General features: G+C 46.6%; 1 protein-coding gene across 1 annotated transcript in view; it reads left to right on the plus strand.

The window, feature by feature from the left end:
* Positions 1–312: 312 nt before the first annotated feature.
* The window catches only part of LOC147706703 (solute carrier family 22 member 7-like), a 225,690-nt gene continuing 205,890 nt past the window's right edge, over positions 313–20,112 (plus strand). Inside the window, exon 1 of the mRNA XM_086925332.1 lies at positions 313–798. Coding sequence (XP_086781458.1) covers positions 325–798 — 474 coding nt within the window. The 5' untranslated portion in view covers positions 313–324. The remainder of the gene's footprint in view (positions 799–20,112) is intronic.

Here is a 20,112-nt window from a genome sequence, read left to right on the forward strand (position 1 = left end):
CTTACTTTTTCAAATGCTGAAGACGTATACCACTAACTGTGTTTATTATCACCGCTATTGGCCCCAGCCCACCCCATTATTTTTAGTTGGGTACACTTTGTTGCTTGTTGGGAAATCTTGACACCACATCCTCCCACATTATTGATTGATCTACACCCAGGATCATCAACCTCTGTTCTCTGTCTGTGACCTTTCACCTTTTGCTCCCATAGACACATTTCTTCCTTCTACCTTCTTTTTAACAATGGAAGTGCTGTTTGGGATGACGTTCTCCCACTTTCACCTTTTCCCTTCCTCTTCCTTGCAGTGAATGCACTCCTTGGGATGAAGTTTGAAGACCTGCTCCTAGAAGCTGGGGGCTTTGGAAGGTTCCAGGTCCTCATTTTGCTCCTCATATCCATTCCCCGGATCACCCTCCCCCTACACTTCTTTCTGGACAACTTCCTTACTGCTGTTCCTCCTCACCGCTGTGCCCTCCAGGGACAGGATGGATTTGGGAACCTCACGGAGGAGGAGCTGCTCCTCATCAGCATCCCCAGGGGGCCTGATGGGACCCACAGCTCCTGCAAGATGTACAGAGAGCCCCAGTGGCACCTACTGGAGAACTCCACCTGGAGAAGACTCAAGGACTACACAGGGGGACCACCCAACACCTCGACATGGGGAACAGCCAACCACTCCACCTGGGGACCACCCAACAACTCCACATGGGGACCACCCAACTCCTCCTCCCTGCAGGGCTGCCAGCATGGTTGGACCTACGACCACTCCCAGTTCAAATCTACGATAGTCACCCAGGTAAGAGCTGACTGCATTCCAACTGTTGTGATATAACCAGGTTGGGAGGTGGGAACATAGTAAAAAAGCCACTGATTACAAACTGTGATCAATCAATTAATTGTAATATACAAATGAAAGTACAGCAACAACCTAAGGATGAATACAGAGGCACCAGGACCTCAGAGTGCAGAGAGATGATTGTGGGTTTCAGACCAGAAGCTGGTGCTTTAATAAACTAATAACAAATCCCAAGTGTGACAGGCATGATAGCCCGTCAAACGATGAATTCAGGCAAAGATTGAGACTGTGCCCCAAAGAGGTGTACTCATGCCCAAAGAGTGACACTGCCACAAGGAATGAAACTTACACCCAATGGGTGAGACTGTAAACCAAGGAGTATATCCCAAACCTGTGAGGAGTGATACTGAGTCCGAGCAGTGAAAGTCGTACTGGTTGAGGTGCAGGGAGTGAACAAACTCACACTTAAGAGTGAGACAGTGGTCCAATAGGTAAAATACACACCCAATGATTGAGACACACACAGACTGTACTTCATGGAGTAAAACGCACACCAATGGAATGCAAGTAGCACCAACACAGTAAGCAAGACTGTGTACCAAGGAGTTAGACTCACATTTTGTAAGCAAGACTATAATTCAAAGTACTCACACCTGTAGAGCTAGGCTGCTCCAAAGCGTGAGTAGCATGTCAAAGGAGTGAGGACTCACACCAAGGAGATAAATTCAATCCATTGAGTGTAGACCTTTACAAGGACGGCTCAGTGGACAAGATTGTGCTCTATGGAGTGAGAGTATGTACAGGGATTGAGAAACCACTATACTTGTGGTGACTGAGTCTGTGCTGCTCGCAGCTGTTGCTGCAGAGTGAGAAATGTGTGGTTTCTAATCAATGTGCTATTCACAAAGTTGAAAGAGAAGGATTATTGCAAGAAGTTATGTTGATCGGATATGAGTTTACCTTAAATAAATGAAAAGACAAAAGGCGTTTGGAAAACAGGAACAAGTTGGTTTAATCAAATGTTGAGGCCAGGAAAGCCTAGACAGAAAGCGTCTGCTCAGAGTCTCTTGTGTACAAAGTTTTGGCTGCTTTTATATACAGGTCATGAGGTACAAAAAAGCAATTTTCTACATTCCAAAAAAGCATCTCAGTCATAAATCAACAAATGCAGGTATCTGATAAGGACAAAAATGGCACTCGACCTCGGGAAGAGCTAGTGTCAACAATTGTGTATGTGTCTGGATGTCTGGAATGAAGAGTGTGTAATCGCTACATGTGATGCGCATCTGGTGTCTTGATTGGTTGAGTGTTTCTATCTACATGTGGTATCTAGCTTTGTGGTATTTTGGGGAACGCAAGCCCTTGGCCTAACGGGTTTTATTGGGGCCAATTTCCTCAGACCTATTTGTGGTGTAATTATCTATCTGTGGGATTGATTAGGGTTTCCCCAAGGGTGCCCATTTGTCTTTAGGTTGAGATTGAACCTACCTGTGTCCTGGCGTTCGATAGGCGTGGGTCGTAGACCTTGCCTAACCCATATCTCTTACTTGGGGTTGGTGGGGAGGTAACCTTTGGTGAATCCAACAGCGATGATGCAAGTTCATTAGAACTTTTAAAAATACTATTTCAGTCACTGTTACCATTTTAATCAACTTCCTTAACATTGTGCACGATGTTGTCATAGCGTACAATTCAATTGTTCTTACTGGTATTGACACAGTTGAGTTTGCTTAGGCCATAACGTACGCCAATATTGTTATTACTAGTAACAGTATCGTCATTTGAGCATGGATTATGACATACATTGATCTCGCCTGAGCTACTGTGTGGGTACAGGTACTGACATACATTAACATTGTATTGACGGGTACTGGCATAGTTGTTGGAAAGTGTGTGTATGTGTGTGTGATGTCTGTTACTTTTTCCTTAGCTATGTGCATACTACCTAATTTGAGGATGGCTTTTTTACAGCAGGAAACCCCTGCTTGTAGGAAACCACATTACAGAAGTACAGCAAGGGAGCTGGCATCAATGACATGAATAGTTTGGACACCCATAGGCGGATCCACAAAAAGATACTGTGCAACCAGTCCTGCTCCGGGGCACAACGCTCGTAATTCATGTCAGCTTGCAGACAGTGCAGTTCTTATAAAGCATGGGCTAATGTGCCATTGTCCAGGTCATTTCCAGAAATAAAAGTACAACAAGAAGCACCAACATTGGCACACACCCCACCCTCCATAGCCCTCATTAAGTCCAATAAGTACTGCTGTTGCATCACCGTGAGGCAATTGGCTCTCAATTTCTCCTTGTAAGAGTTTAGGCCAAGCTCAGTAATGTTGATCATCTTCTTTATCTCCCATATGGTTATTTGTAACCAATGAGGCGTTCCGTTTGGGTGCATGGTGTAAGAGGACATGGACCCTCTGGCGTGTACTTACGCCTCCGTTAGCAGTCTACATTCTTCTGGAATGTCTATGTGCTGAGCCCAGACAAAATACTCAGCAGTTCTTCTCCTTTGAGCCTGATGCAAATTTGTTTTTTTTCTTCTGAAACGGATGCTGAGACCACTCAGACAGATCTTCCACAGGGATAACAGGGGTGGGGGGAGTGTATAGTCACAAGGGGAAGAGGCCACGCCATCCGGGTACTAGGTGTGTGTAGGCAAGATCCCCACATTGCCAGTAGTAATCCATCAATGTGGAGGTGCCCCGTTGCAGGGCTAGTATGTGCATTAACATGCTGCAATTCTCTTTGCTGCCTAACGGTACGTTTCCTTTGCCTTTGAAACATAAAAAGTACAACATACGTTTCTGTAAGATTAGGAGTTGTCACTTCCCCGCCAACCATTTGTACCTATTGATCTCGCTATTCAAGATTTCCTGGCAAGGGGTGTCTATGCTGGCCTTAGACCCCCTCCCATGGGACTCTCCCCTCCTCTGCAAAATCATTGAATCTGCCTGCTTTAATGCAGCTGTTGTCGCAGCAATATTCTGAGGCAGTTCGGCAGGCCTCTTGCTACCGGATCCAATGTTGAGAAACAATAGGCACATGGTTTATTCTTCTCTCCTAGTTTTTGTGTTAGTACAGCTAAAGCACAGCCATCTTTTTCATGCAAAAATAAAGCAAAGCATTTAGTATAATCAGGGGTACCTAAAGCAGGTGCTTATACAAAGAGCTTCTTTCAGGGTGATAAAGCTATGTTGATGTTTAGCATTCCATGGAACTGGGTCAGATATGTCATTCTGTGTCAAAGACAGTAAAGGCTTCGCTATCAAGGAAACATTTTGTATCCATTGTCAACAGAATTAGACCATGGGTAAAAAGGCACAAATATTGTTTTTGTGTGGTTGTTGAGGTATGTTTTCAATGACCTTAATGCGATCCAGTGACAGTGTTCTCCCCCCTTTCGACAGGAGGTGACCTCCGGTTGACAATATAGCAATTTTGATAGAGAAACCTTATGTGTGTGTGAAGCCGAAAAAGACAGTACTTGCAATCCTCTTCACGATCCTAAGTAGGTGACCTCCAGTTGACAATATAGCAATTTTGATAGAGAAACCTTGTGTGTGTGTGAAGCCAAAAAAGACAGTACTAGCAATCCTCTTTACATTCCTCTGTTATTAATAGATTGTCTGCATGCTGTAATAATGTTGTTCCTGATGGCAGTATACAATTATCAAGCTGTTTCTTAGGGGCTTGGCTATAAAGTCTTTGGCTTTTTGTGTATACACTTGTGGTGCATGAAAAAAAACAAGATTTTTCTTGAAAACTGAATCCAAACAAATATTGGTTATCTTTCTGAATGGGATTGATGAAAATCGCGTTTTTGAGATCTATTATTGTAAACCATTTTGCATAAGCTGGGATAGAAGAAAACATTGCAGTATTATCTTGGACCACTGGATACTGAGGCTGAGCTATTTTGTTAATTGCCTGTAAATCAACTATGATACAATATTTTTTTTTCTGTACCATCATCTCGTTTCACCACAGGTAAAATAGGACTGTTACATACATTTCCAGATACACCTCATGTTGTTCCCTTACCCAATAATGCAGTATAACCTCTTTTAGTCCTTGCCCACCTATCTTTGATAACTTGTATTGAGGTATGCAAGGCATTACTGTTCACTGGTATATGGACTGGGTCTATTTGCATATAATCAGTGTAATTTGGTCACGAGCTTATAAAGGCCAACATAGTCATGCACTTCCCTCCCAGTTAACCAACCGTCTAGTGTTTTCACTGAGTAGTCTATGAAGTCAACCCACGACTATATTCCTCAGTGGTAAGTCCAAAGCCCTCAATCAGGATACCCTTCATGAGGTCTTAGGACTCAGCACATGCCCCAGTAAGGGTCAGGAGTCTGTCTCTGTAATTACCAGTGAACACTTCCCAAAGCAATGCTCCCCAGTGTGACTTCTTCCCTTTTCTCATTTCACAGGCCCTCTCAAAGGCTGTGAACCATTTGGTAATACCATCACCATCCTCATATTTGGGGACAATCTCATTGGGGATTTTAGGGTCATAATACTTCTCACTCTCCATAGGTATCAAATTGCCGCCACCATGGATAGATGCTAGACCCAATTCTGTTCTTTCTTTATCCAGAACCTGAAGTCTATCCTCCAAGGCTAGTCTATTAGTCCCTCGAATATGAATACATTTGTATACTATGATCATGCGTAGACTATGTTTTTTTTTGCGAACTTCCACAGCTAAAAACATAACGTAAGAAGGTTCTTTTCTTAATACGAGACAGTGACTATCCAAAACGAGGCATGTATAATGAATACTGACTATTTAACATCATGTAGTGGGCGCACTGAAACCGAACATGCATTCGACCTTGAACAGCCTATAACCCTGTTCTATTAATTTACCTACCCAATGTACATACCTCGTCGAATAGCCAACTCGACATCAACGGGCCTTTTAATACTCTTCCACTCTGCCATGAGAGTTTTTTACAGCTATACCCCAATACTCTCTCTTTCTCTCCACCCTTGCAGCATAATAGCATGTAAATATGCACCATGTTCGCAGAATGAACTATGTGATATTGAAGCCAGTACAAATGAAACTGCAACAGCCATACTGACATATGTTGATATTACTGCATGTTGACATTACTGTATATTTGTCTTGTCTTTTCCTTTTAGGTACAGATATAATTTATCTCCATAAAACCTATAAAAGTGGTGAGTAGCCCACTTTTACATGACTAGAAGCCACAATTGGCTCTTACAATATTGATCCTGACGAAAGCCTCTAGAGTTACCAGAAGGCTGAAACATGTTGATCATACTCACCAGTGCGTAAGGCTAGTAATTAGGCCTACAGCCACACGTCTCTGTTTTTAACTTTCTACACCTGTGATTCGTAGAATAAAATACAAGAGTCATGGTATAAGGAATTTTAATAATTTCTTTTTACCCACCCGAGCACAAACACACCCTCCTTTTAATCTTATTTCTGGCCACTACTGTTACACCAGTTGTTCTTCCTCCATGTGGAGGTCAGGATAACAAACTAAGGAAAAGACCCAATGATAATGCTGGTGCGACACTGAATGGCGGAGAACCAAGATATACCACCGGACGCCTGTTTTTCTCATATGAGGGTTTTTTACAAAGATGGCCTGTTCCACGTTATCATAGACCCTGGAAACACAGGACAAGTGGTTCATTCTCCCCATTGATTTTTAGTCTATTAGTCAACATTACAACAAGGATGACTTCCTCATTGAAGCTGTCCTCAATGTCCCTCCCTTCGAGTGCCTGTCCCGCCTCTGTAAGATTTAGGTACTTTAAAAACTACTTTTGGGAAGACGGGAACAGGGGCCACATCTTCTCTATGTAGGTGAGGTGGATTGGAATTGTCCTCCGCATCACTACTCTCTCCTTCTTCAGGGTGGTCATCCTCTTCAAAAGGGTGGTCCTTAGCATAAACTTTCAGGTGCTCCTGGAGCTTAACCTTAGTAGGATTGGAACCAGTTTCTATTGTTTTAAGTTTGGAAGGCGCTTAGGAACCTCTCCAAACACACATCTTGCACTTCTAAAGCAGATATTGATGAGAACACCCAACCCCTCTCCACACCCCTTGTTTCCAAAGCAGATATTGATGAGAACACCCAACCCGTCTCCGCACCCCTTGCACTTCCAAATCAAAGATTGATTAGAACACCTAACCCCTCTCCACACCCCTTGCACTTCCAAAGCCGAATTTGATGAGAACACCCCAACCCCTCTCCACACCTATTGCACTTCCAAAGCAGAAAATGATGAGAACACTTAAACCCTCTGCATACCCCTTGCACTTCAAAAGCAGATATTGATGTGAACACCCTACCCTTCTCCACACCCCTTGCTTCCAAAGCAGATATTATGCAAACACCAAACCCATCACCATACCCCTTGCACCCCCAAAGCCGATATTGATGAGAACACCAAACCCCTCTCCACACCCCTTGCACTTCCAAAGCCGAATTTGATGAGAACACCCAACCCCTCTCAACGTCCCTTGCATTTCCAAAGCAGATATTGATGAGAACACCCAACCGCTCTCCACACCTATTGAACTTCCAAATCAGATATTGATGAGAACACCCAACCCCTCTCCACACCCCTTGCAATTCCAAAGCAAGTATTGATGAGAACACACAACCCCTCTCCACACCCCTTGCTTCTAAAGCAGATACACTTCCAAAGAGTATATTGATGCGAACACCCAACCCCTCTAGACACCCCTTACACTTCTAAAGTAGATATTGATGTGAACACCCAACCCCTCTCCACACCCCTTGCTTCCGAAGCAGATATTGATGAGAACACCCAACCCCTCTTAATACTACTTGCACTTCCACAGCAGATATTGATGAGAACACCAACCACTCTCCACACCTCTTGCGCTTCCTAAGCAGATATTGATGAGAACACCCAACCCCTCTCCACACCTCTTGTACTTCCAAAACAGATTTTGATGTAAACACCCAACCATTCTCCACACCCCTTACACTTCCAAAGCAGATATTGATGCGAACACACAACTCCCTCTCTACACCCCTTGCTTCCAAAAGAGATATTGATGGGAACACCCAACTCCTCTCCACGCCCCTTGCATTTCCAAAGCAGATATTGACACGAACACCCAACCCCTCTCCACGCCCCTTGCACTTTCAAAGCAGATACTGATGATGACACCCAACCCCTCTCCACATCCCTTACACTTCCAAAGCAGATATTCATGCCAACACCCAGCCCCTCACCACACCTCTTGCACTTCCAAAGCAGATATTGATGAGAACATACAACCACTCTCCACACCCCTTTCTTCCAAAGTAGATATTGATGAGAACACCCAACCCCTCTCCACACCCCTTGCACTTCCGAAGCAGATATTGATGCGAACACCCAACCCCTCTCCACACACCTTGCACTTCCAAAGCAGATATTGATGACAACACCCATTTCCTCTCCACGCCCCTTGAACTTCCAAAGCAGATATTGATGCGAACATCCAACCCCTCTCCATACCCCTTGCTTCCAAAGCAGATATCGATGAGAACACCCAACCCTACTCCACACCCCTTATACTTCCAAAGCAGATATTGATGAGAACGCCCAACCCCTCTCCACACTCCTTGCACTTCCATAGCAGATATTGATGAGAACACCCAACCCTTCTTCATACCCCTTGCTTCCAAAGCAGATATTGATGTGACCCGCCAACCCCTCTGCTCACCCGTTAAACTTCAAAGCCGATATTGATGAGAACATCCAACCCTTCTACACACCCCTTACACTTCCAAAGCAGATACTGATCTGATGAGAACGCCCAAACCCTCTCCACACCCCATAGACTTTCAAAGCAGATATTGATGTGAACACTGAACCCCTCTCCCCACCTCTTGCACTTCCAAAGCAGATATTGATGAGAACTTCCAACCCCTCGCCACACCCCTCACACTTCCAAAAGCCGATATTGATGAGAACACCCAACCCTTCTCCACACCCCTTACACTTCCAAAGCAGATATTGATGAGAACACCCAACTCCTCTACACACCCTTTACACTTCCAAAGCGGATAGTGATGTGAAAACCACACCCCTCTCCACACCCCTTGCTTTCAAAGCAGATATTGATGGGAACACCAAACCCCTCTCCACACCCATTGCTTCCAAAGCAGATATTGATGAGAACACCCAACCCCTCTCCACACCCCTTACACTTCCAAAGCAAATATTCATGCCAGCACCAAACCCCTTGCCACAACCCTTGCACTTCGAAAGCAGATATTGATGAGAACACCCAACCCTTCTCCACACCTCTTGCATTTCCGAAGCAGTTATTGATGAGAACACCCAACCCCTCTCCACACCCCTAGCACTTCCAAAGCAGATACTGATGATAACACCAACCCCTCGCCACAACCCTTGCACTTCCAAAGCAGATATAATGAGAACATACAACCACTCTCCAAACCCCTACCTTCCAAAGCAGATATTGATGAGAACACCTAACCCCTCTAGACACGCCTTGCACTTCTAAAGCCGACATTGATGAGAACACCCAGCCCTTCTCCACACTTCTTGCACTTCCAAAGCAGATATTGATGAGAACACCCAACTCCTCTCCACACACCTTGCACTTCCAAAGCAGATATTGATGACAACACCCATCTCCTATCCACGCAACAAGCTCTACCAAAGCAGATATTGATGCGAACATCCAACACCTCCCCATACCCCTTGCTTCCAAAGTAGATATCGATGAGAACACCCAACACTTCTCCACACCCCTGACATTTTCAAAGCAGATATTGATGAGAACACCCATCCCCTCTCCACACCCCTTGCACTTTAAATGCAGATATTGATGAGAACACCCAAAAACTCTCCACGCCCCCTGCACTTTCAAAGCAGATATTGATGAAAACACCCAACCTCTCTCCACACCTCTTGCACTTCCAAAGCAGATATTGATGAGAACACCCAGTCACTTTCTACATCTCTAGTACTTCCAAAGCAGATATTGGTAAGAACACCCAACCCTTCTCCACACCTCTTGCACTTCCAATGCAGATATTGATGAGAACACCCAACCCTTCTTCACACCCCTTGGTCCAAAGCAGATATTGATGCGACCACCCAACCCCTCTGCTCACCCCTTACACTTTCAAAGCAGATACTGATGAGAACATACAAACCCTCTCCACACGCCTTACACTTCCAAAGCAGATATTGATGAGAACATCCAACCCCTTTCCACACTTCTTGCACTTCCAAAGCAGATATTGATGAGAACACCCAACACCTCTCCACACCCCTTGCTTCCAAAGCGGATATTGATGTAAACACCGACCCCTCTCCACACCCCTTACACTTCCAAAGCAGATATTGATGAGAACACCCAACTCCTCTACACACCCTTTACACTTCCAAGCAGATAGTGATGCGAACACCACACCCCTCTCCACACCCCTTGCTTCCAAAGCAGATATTGATGAGAACACCCAACCCCTCTCCACACCCGTTGCTTCCAAAGCAGGTATTGATGAGAACACGCAATCCCTCTCCACACCCCTTGCACTTCCAAAGCAGATACTGATGAGTATAACCAACACCTCTCCACACCCCTTTCTTCCAAAGCAGATATTGATGAGAACACCCAACCCCTCTCCACACCTCTTGCACTTCCAAAGCAGATATTGATGAGAACACCCAACCCTTCTCCACACCTCTTGCACTTGCAAAGCAGATATTGTTGAGAACAGCCAACCCCTCACAATACCCCTTGCTTCCAAAGCGGATATTGGTGCGAACACTCAACCCCTCTGCACAACCCTTGTACTTCTAAAGGAGATATTGATGAGAACACCCAACCCTTCTCCACACCCCTTGCACTTCCAAAGCAGAGATTGATGAGAACATCCAACCTCTCTCCACACCCCTTGCACTTCCAAAGCAGATATTGACGAGAACACCCAACCCCTCTGCATACCCCTTGCACTTCCAAAGCCTATATTGATGAGAACGCCCAACCCCTCTCCATACCCCTTGTTTCCAAAGCAGATATTTATGAGAACACCGAACCCCTCTCTCTTCCTCTTCCATTGAGAATATTGATGCGAACACCGCAACCCCTCTTCACACCTATTACACTTCCAAAGCAGATATTGATGAGAACACAGAACCCCTCTCCAAATCTCTTGCACTTCCAAAGCAGATATTGATGAGAACACCCAATACCTTTCCACACCCGTACACTTCCAAAGCAGATATTTACACAAACACCCAACCTCTCGCCACACCCCTTGAACTTCCAATGCAGATATTGATGAGAACACCCAACCCCTCTGCTCACCCCTTACACTTCAAAGCCGATATTGATGAGAACATCCAACCCTTCTACACACCCCTTACACTTCCAAAGCAGATATTGATGCGAACACCCAACCCCTCTCCATACCCCTTGCACTTATCAAAGCCGATATTGATGAGAACAACCAGCCCCTCTCCACACCTCTTGCACTTCCAAAGCAGATGTTGATGAGAACACCCAACCCTTCTCTACACCTCTTGCACTTGCAAAGCAGATATTGATGAGAACACCCAACCCCTCTCCACACCCCTTGCTTCCAAAGGGGATATTGGTGCGAACACCCAACCCCTCTGCACAACCCTTACACTTCCAAAGCAGATATTGATGAGAACACCCAATACCTCTGCACAACCGTACACTTCCAAAGCAGATATTTACACAAACACCCAGTCTCTCTCCACACCCCTTGCACTTCGTATGCAGATATTGATGAGAACACCCAACCCCTCTCCACACACCTTGCACTTCCAAAGAAGATATTGATGAGAACACCCAACCCCTCTCCACACACCTTGCACTTCCAAAGAAGATATTGATGAGAACACCCAATCCCTCTCCACACCCCATGTTTCCAAAGCAGATTTTGTTTCTTCTTTTTTTTCTTCTTTTTTATTGGCTTTTTAACATGTTACACACAATACTTGTCATTTAGGTTTCAAGTGTTGGATACATACAATTATTTCGTTGTGATATACAGTCTCTCAAATCACACATCAAGCAATGCTCGCCATATCTTTTGCAAATCAGGTTGTTTCCTTAGTAGTGAGCCGTGGGTGTTCATAAAGTTCTATCCCTCTGAGTATGTTTTCAGTATCTTACAGTTCAGTATTCGGTCCCCCCCATAGTCTTGATGTCAAGAGTAAGAAAGAATCTTCTTCCCCCCTCCAACCAACAAGTCATATAATCATAGTAGCAGCACTATTCCATGTTCCTCCCTTCATGGACTATTTTCAAGGTCAGATAGTTCTTGAGGAGGATCGCACAAGTGTCCTCGGTATTCGTTCCATGTCCCCCATATCCTGGTCCATTTTTTAGGGCAGCCCCTATGTACATACACCGCCTTTTCTGCCATCATAGCTGTGTCCATGTCTTTCCCCCATTGCGTGTATGAGGGCACCAGTCGGGAACCCCATTTCCTGGCAATGTTCCGTTTTGCAAGTGCCAGACCCAGCGTTGTCCATGTCTGCAGCCCTCGATTCATATCAGTAGGCAACCAAATATTTAACAAACAACATCTAGGTTCTCTTTGCAGTTCAACCCCACTTGCCTCTGAGATTTCGGACAGAACTTGGTCCCAGTATGATTGTATCCTGGGACATTCCCATATCGTGTGAAAGAATGAACCCGGGAATCCACACCCTCGCAGGCAGGTAGGCTCTGGGATGCCTCCCAGCCTGTTTAGGAGCGTGCGGGAATAGTATAATCTGTGCAATATTTTTAATTGTACTAGCTTAAGTCGTGATGGGTATACAGGTCTCTCTAGCCGATGCTAGTGCATATAACCAATCTTCATCCTCTATGTCTCCTAGCTCTACTTCCCACTTGCTTCGGAGAACTACCGCGGGGTCTGGAAGATTGTTGATAAGTTTACGGTATGTGAGTGAGATCGCTTTTTTATCTAGGCATTCAGTGAGGAGGCTATCCTCCAAGGGGGAGGATTCTGCTAACGCCGTACATGTTGGAATGGCCCCCTGCAAAGCATGTTTGATTTGCGCATAGCGATACTGCTCAGTGTCTGCCATACCGTATTTTTCTTGCAGGGCTGGGAATGTGATGACTTCACCCCTTATCCATAGGTCACCTATTTTGGAAATACCACTAAGGTCCCTTTGCCTGAAACCATTCGTATTCGCCAGGGTAGCCAGACGCCGTGTGTCCCAGAGTGGTGTGGCTAGTTTGAGCACTCCCTCCCATCCCAGGGCTCTCTGTGCCGCGTGCCAAATCTTAATCGTGTGGGCTGTTGGGCATGTGAAGGTGTGGCGTCGTTTGTTTGTGTATAGTGCCCTCATAAGCTGGTCTGGGGGTAGGACAGTCCTGTCAAGGCGGAAGGCTTGGTCTAGTTGTGGAGCGTGTAACCATTGATTGACTACCATTAGTTGTGCTGCCCAGTAATACAGTTTAACACTGGGAAGGGCGATTCCTCCATCATACCAGGAGCGGATTAATTTGGAGTGCGCTATGCGGGCCGGTTTTCCGTCCCATAAGAGTGCGGAGATTTCTGCGTCTATTGACTTAAAGTATGTGAGACGGACCGGAAAGGGTGTGTTTTGCAATGCATAGAGGAATCTTGAAAGTGACAGCATCTTAAATAGTGCGGCCCTTCCCAGCAGTGTAAGCGGTAGAGAGCGCCAATGTGTTACATCTGATTTTTGCCTCTGTAGAGGTTTCATCAAGTTTTCTTCCACAAATATCGATTCCTGTGGTGTGACGTATATTCCCAGGCATTTGAAACCCCTGGTGACCGTTTGTAGGGTGCAGTCCGGGGGTAGCGTGGGCGTTTGACCTCGCAGGATATAGAGAAGCGATTTAGTCCAGTTAATGGTATATCCCGACACCTCTCTGTAGGTCTTAAGCACGTCCATTAAAGCTGTCAGGGACGAGGTAGGGGACATTAGATAGACCAATACGTCATCTGCGTAGAGAGAGATGCGATCCTCCCATCCCATCCCCCACGTGATCCCCCGGATTATAGGGTCCACGCGTATTTGCACCGCTAGGGGTTCCAGTATGAGTGCAAACAGAAGCGGGTATAAGGGGCATCCCTGCCTCGTTCCGCGCCCCAGTGTGGATGTACGGGATGTATGGCCATTGGCAACCACTTGTGCCATTGGTGCAGTGTAGAGGAGCTTAATCCAACTACAAAATTTAGGGCCGAAACCATCTTTCTGAGTACTGAGAACAGGAATGATCACTCTACAAGGTCAAAGGCCATTGTTGCGTCAAGGGAAAGGATGGCTGCGTCTTCCTGTAGCATGGGAATGCGGTGTAGGACTCCATTAATGCGCCATGGGTTAAGTGATGTGTTTCTACCTGGCATAAAGCCCGATTGGTCCGGGTGTATTAAGGCTGTGAGGTGGGGCTGTAGTCCTAGTGCCAGGAGTTTCGCTAGGACTTTTGCATCTACGTTCATTAGGGAAATTGGCCTATATGAGGACGTTTGGTCAGGTGGTTTGCCAGGTTTGTGAACTGTGACAATGGTGGCTAGTCTTTGATCAGCCGTGAGCGCGCCTCTTGCCAAGCAGTCGTTATACATTGGAGGCATGTATGGGATGATCTGTCGCGCCATCGTTTTATAAAGTTCCACGGGCAGGCCATTTGGTCCCATTGCTTTTCCAGTATGTAATGCTGCTAGCGCCTTCCCCAATTCCTCTTCTGTTAAGTCGCCCTCAAGCGCCGGTGCGTCCTCTTGGAACAGTGTGGGCGGGGGTATGTCTTGAAGGAACTGCATGCTGTCGTCCTCCGTCATCCCCCCTGTGCGGTGTATACAGTTTCATAGTAGGTGGCCAATTCTTCTACTATCCGTGGGGGAGAAGTCGTGCGTATGCCATCGGGGAGCGCTAATGTGGCAATCCATCTATTTGCCCTGTCCTTCCGTTCAAGCCACGCAAGCATTCTCCCAGTCTTGTCACCCAATTCGTAGACCCTATGCAATGTGTCAGTCAGTCTTGTTTTGGTCATATCCTCTGCATATGCCCTGTATTCTTGTGATGCCATTGTTAGTGTGTGGGCCGTGTCCTCCATGTGGTCTGAGGCGTGGGCTGATTCCTCAGTCTGGACCGCTGTTTCTAGTGACTCAACAGTTGCCCTTTGCTCTTTTTTGTCTCTATTGATATTGGAGATAGCTTGTCCTCTAATCACTGCCTTGTATGCCTCCCATAGGACCGAGGGCGAATCTACAGAGTCTGGATTTTCGTCAAAGTAGTGTGTGGTGGACGCTGTCAATGCTTTCATAATCGCTCTATTTTTAAGATATCACAGGTAAATCGGAAATAGCCTTTGCCGTCTGGTGGGTTGAGCTGTGTAGGTGAGGTGGATTGGGGAATGATCTGATATCCCCCTTGGGAGGTGCTCCAGGACCGTGATCTTTTCCGGGGGGATCGCCAGTGTCAGCATGTAATCTATTCTGAAGAGGCTATTGTGAGCTCCCGAGTGAAATGTGTACTGGCGGTCATGGAGATGTTTAAGTCTCCAAATATCCACCAGTCCCAATGCTTCCAGGAAGTCTGTAAACATTCGGTTAGACCTGGCAGCCTCACGAGGAGGCTGCCGATCCACCGCTGAGTTCAGTACTGTGTTGAAGTCGCCTCCAATGATTAGTTCTCCCTCTGGGAGTTCAAGCAGCAGTTTACCAAGGTCCTGGAAAGCCCTTTGATGTAGCGCTGGGGGGATGTATATAGATAGTATATTGTATGGCCGGCCCTCCCATTGACAATGGACCTCAGCAAAGCGCCCTTGGTCATCACTCCAAGTGTGTTTGATCAGCAGTGGAGCGTTTTTTTTGGGCGAGGATCCCCACCCCACGGGAGCCAGCGGTGATCTCTGCATGCGTGATTATCTGCTCTGTACTCGAGTCCCCGGCTCCTGGCGCCAAAACAGGCCGCAGCTTTCAAAACGACGTAGCGTCTCCGGGGAACCTTGGACAGAGACGCGGGTGGAAGCAAAGTGCACCGGACAGTGAGAGGCTTCTGATCATGCAGTTTAGCAACTGCTAGAAGGGCGGAATAATGATCGGATTTTGAGAGGAGGGCTCGTCAGTCACAGAGCTCTCTCAGATTGCGTCCATCTTGGCTGTTGGCTAGCCATGCCACCCCAAAGCAGATATTGATGAGAAAACCGAGCCACTATCCACACCTCTTGCACTTCCAAAGCAGATATTGATGAGAACACCCAACCCCTCTTCACACCCTTGCTTCCAAAGCAGATATTGATGCGACCACCCAACCCCTCTGTACACCCCTTACACTTCCAAAGCCGATATTGTTGAGAACACTCAACCCTTCTCCACACCCCTTACACTTCCAAAGCAGATATTGATGAGAACACCCAACCCCTCTCCACGCCCCTTGCACTTCCAAAGCAGAAATTTATGCGAACACCCAACCACTCTCTACACCTCTTGCACTTCCAAAGCAGATATTGATGAGAACACCTAACCCCTCTCCACACCTCTTACACTTCCAAAACGGATAATGATGCAAACACCAAACCCCTCTCCGCACCCCTTGCACTTCCAAAGCATATATTGACACCAACACCCAACTCCTTTCGACGCCCCTTGCACTTCCAAAACAGATATTGATGCGAACACCCAACCCCTCTTCACACCCCTTGCACTTCCAATGCAGATATTGACCAGAACACCCAACCCCTCTCCACACCTATTGCACTTTCAAAGCAGATATTGATGCGAACACCCAACCCCTCTCCACACCGCTTGTTTCCAAAGCAGATATTGATGAGAACACCAAACCCCTCTCCACACCTCTTGCACTTCCAAAGCAGATATTGATGAGAACACCCAACCCTTCTCCACACCCTTTGCTTCCAAGGACGATATTCATGAGAACACCAAACCCCTCTCCACAGCCCTTACACTTCCAAAGCAGATATTGATACAAACACTCAACCCCTCTCCACACCCGTTGCACTTCCAAAGCCGATATTGATGAGAACACCCAGACCTTCTCCACACCTCTTGCTTCCAAAGCAGATATCATGCGAACACAAAACCCCTCTCAACACCCCTTGCTTCTATAGCAGATATTAATGAGAACACCCAACCCCTCGCCACACCTCTTGCACTTCTGATGCAAATATTGATGAGAACAGCCAACCACTCTCCACACCCCTTTCACTTTCAAAGGTTATATCGATAAGAACACCCAACGCATCTTCACACCCCTTGCCCTTCCAAAGTTGATATTGATGAGAACACCCAAGCCCTCTCCAAACATCTTGCGCTTCCAAAGCTGATATTTATGAGAACACACAACCCTTCTTCAAACCCCTTGCACTTCCAAAGCAGTTATTGATGAGAACAACCAACCCCTCTCCACACCTCTTGCACTTCCAAAGCAGACATTGTTGAGAACACCCAACCCCTCTGCACACCTCTTGTACTTCCAAAGCCGATATTAATGAGAACACCAGACCCCTCTCCACACCCCTTGCTTACAAAGCAGATATTTAGAAGAACACCCAACTCCTCTCAACACCTCTTGCACTTGCAAAGCAGATATTGATCAGAACACCCAACCCCTCTCCACACCTCTTGCACTTCTAAAGCTGATATTGATGCAAACACCCAACCCTTCTCAACACCCCTTACACTTTCAAAGCAGATATTGATGCAAACACCCAACTCCTCTCCACACACCTTGCACTCCCAAAGCAGATATTGATGACAACACCCAACCCCTCTCCATACCCCTTGCTTCCAAAGGAGATATTGATGAGAACACCCAACTCCTCTCCACGCCCCATGCACTTCCAAAGCAGATATTGATGGGAATAGCCAACTCCTCTCCACGCCCCTTGCACTTCCAAAGCAGATATTGACACGAACACCCAAACCCTCTCCATGCCCCTTGCACTTCCAAAGCAGATATTGATGAGAACACCCAGTCCCTTTCCACACGTCTAGTACTTCCGAAGCAGATATTGCTGATAACACCAACCCTTCTCCACACCTCTTGCACTTCCGAAGCAGATATTGATGAGAACACCCACCCCCTCTTTACAGCCCTTACATTTCAAAGACGATATTGAAGAGAACATCCAACCCTTCTCCACACCCCTTACACTTCCAAAGCCGATATGGATGAGAACACCCAACCCCTCTCCACACCCCTTTCTTCGAAAGCAGATATTGATGAGAACACCCAACCCCTCTCCACATCCCTTACACTTCCAAAGCGGATATTGATGCGAACACCCAATCCCTCTCCACACCTCTTTCACTTCCAAAGCAGATATTGATGAGAACACCCAACCCTTCTCCACACCACTTGCACTTCCATAGCGGATATTGATGAGAACACCCAATCCCTCTCCACATCCCTTACCCTTCCAAAGCAGATATTGATGTGAACACCAAACCCCTCTCCCCACCTCTTGCACTTCCAAAGCAGAAATTGATGAGAACACCCAACCCCTCTCCACACCCCTTACACTTCCAAAGCCGATATTGATGAGAACACCCAACCCTTCCCCACACCCCTTACACTTCCAAAGCAGATATTGATGAGAACACCCAACCCCTCTACACACCCCTTACACTTCCAAAGCGGATAGTGATGTGAACACCCAACCCCTCTCCACACCCCTTGCTTCCAAAGCAGATATTGACGAGAACACCCAACCCCTCTGCATACCTCTTGCACTTCCAAAGCCTATATTGATGAGAACGCCCAACCCCTCTCCACACCCCTTACTCTTCCATAGCGGATATTGATGCGAACACCCCAACCCCTCTCCACACCTATTGCACTTCCAAAGCAGATATTGATGAGAACACAAAACCCCTCTCCACATCTCTTGCACTTCCAAAGCAGATATTTACACAAACACCCAACCTCTCTCCACACCCCTTGCACTTCAGAAGCAGTTATTGACGAGAACACATTCCCCTCTCCACACCCCTTACAGTTCCAAAACAGGTGCTGATGAGAACACCCAAATCCTCTCCACACCCCTTACACTTCCAAAGCAGATATTGATGAGAACACCCAACCCCTCTCCACACTCCTTGCACTTCCAAAGCAGATACTGATGAGAACACCCAACCCCTCTCCACACCCCTTGCACTTCCAAAGCAGATATTGACGAGAACACCCAACCCCTCTGCATACCCCTTGCACTTCCAAAGCCTATATTGATGAGAACGCCCAACCCCTCTCCACACCCCTTGCACTTCCAAAGCTGATATTGATGAGAACACCCAGCCCCTCTCAACACACCTTGCACTTGCAAAGCAGATATTGATGACAACACCCATCTCCTTTCCTCGCCCCTTGCACTTCCAAAGCAGTTATTGATGAGAACACCCAACCTCTCTCCACACCTCTTGCACTTCCAAAGCACATATTGATGCGTACACCCAACCCCTCTCCAGACACCTTGCACATCCAAAGCAGATATTGATGACAACACCCATCTCCTTTCCACGCCCCATGCACTTCCAAAGCAGATATTGATGAGAACACCCAATCTCTCTCCATACCTCTTGCACTTCCAAAGCAGATATTGATGAGAACACCCAATCCCTATCCACACCCCATGCTTCCAAAGCAGATATTGATGAGAACACCCAGTCCCTTTCCACATCTCTAGTACTTCTAAAGCAGATATTGATGAGAACACCCAACCCTTCTCCACACCTGTTGCACTTCCAAAGCAGATATTGATGAGAACACCCAACCCCTCTTCACACCCCTTGCTTCCAAAGCAGATACTGATGTGAACACCACACCCCTCTCCACACCCCTTGCTTCCAAAGCAGATATTGATGAGAATACCCATCCCCTCTCCACACCCCTTGCACTTCCAAAGCCGATATTGATGAGAACACCCAGCCCCTCTCCACACACCTTGCACTTCCAAAGCAGATATTGATGACAACACCCATCTCCTTTCTACGCCCCTTGCACTACCAACGCGGATATTGATGAGAACACCCAACCCTTCTCCACACCCCTTATACTTCCAAAGCAGATATTGATGAGAACATCCCACTCCCCTACACACCCCTTACACTTCCAAAGCAGATAGTGATGTGAACACCACACCCCTCTCCACACCCGTTGCTTCCAAAGCAGATATTGATGAGAACACCCAACCCCTCTCCACACCCGTCACTTCCAAAGCAGATATTGATGAGAACAACCAATCCCTCTCCACACCCTTTGCACTTTCAAAGCAGATACTGA

Source organism: Lissotriton vulgaris, chromosome 6, assembly GCF_964263255.1.
Source record: "Lissotriton vulgaris chromosome 6, aLisVul1.2, whole genome shotgun sequence".
Classification (NCBI taxonomy): Eukaryota; Metazoa; Chordata; class Amphibia; order Caudata; family Salamandridae; genus Lissotriton; species Lissotriton vulgaris.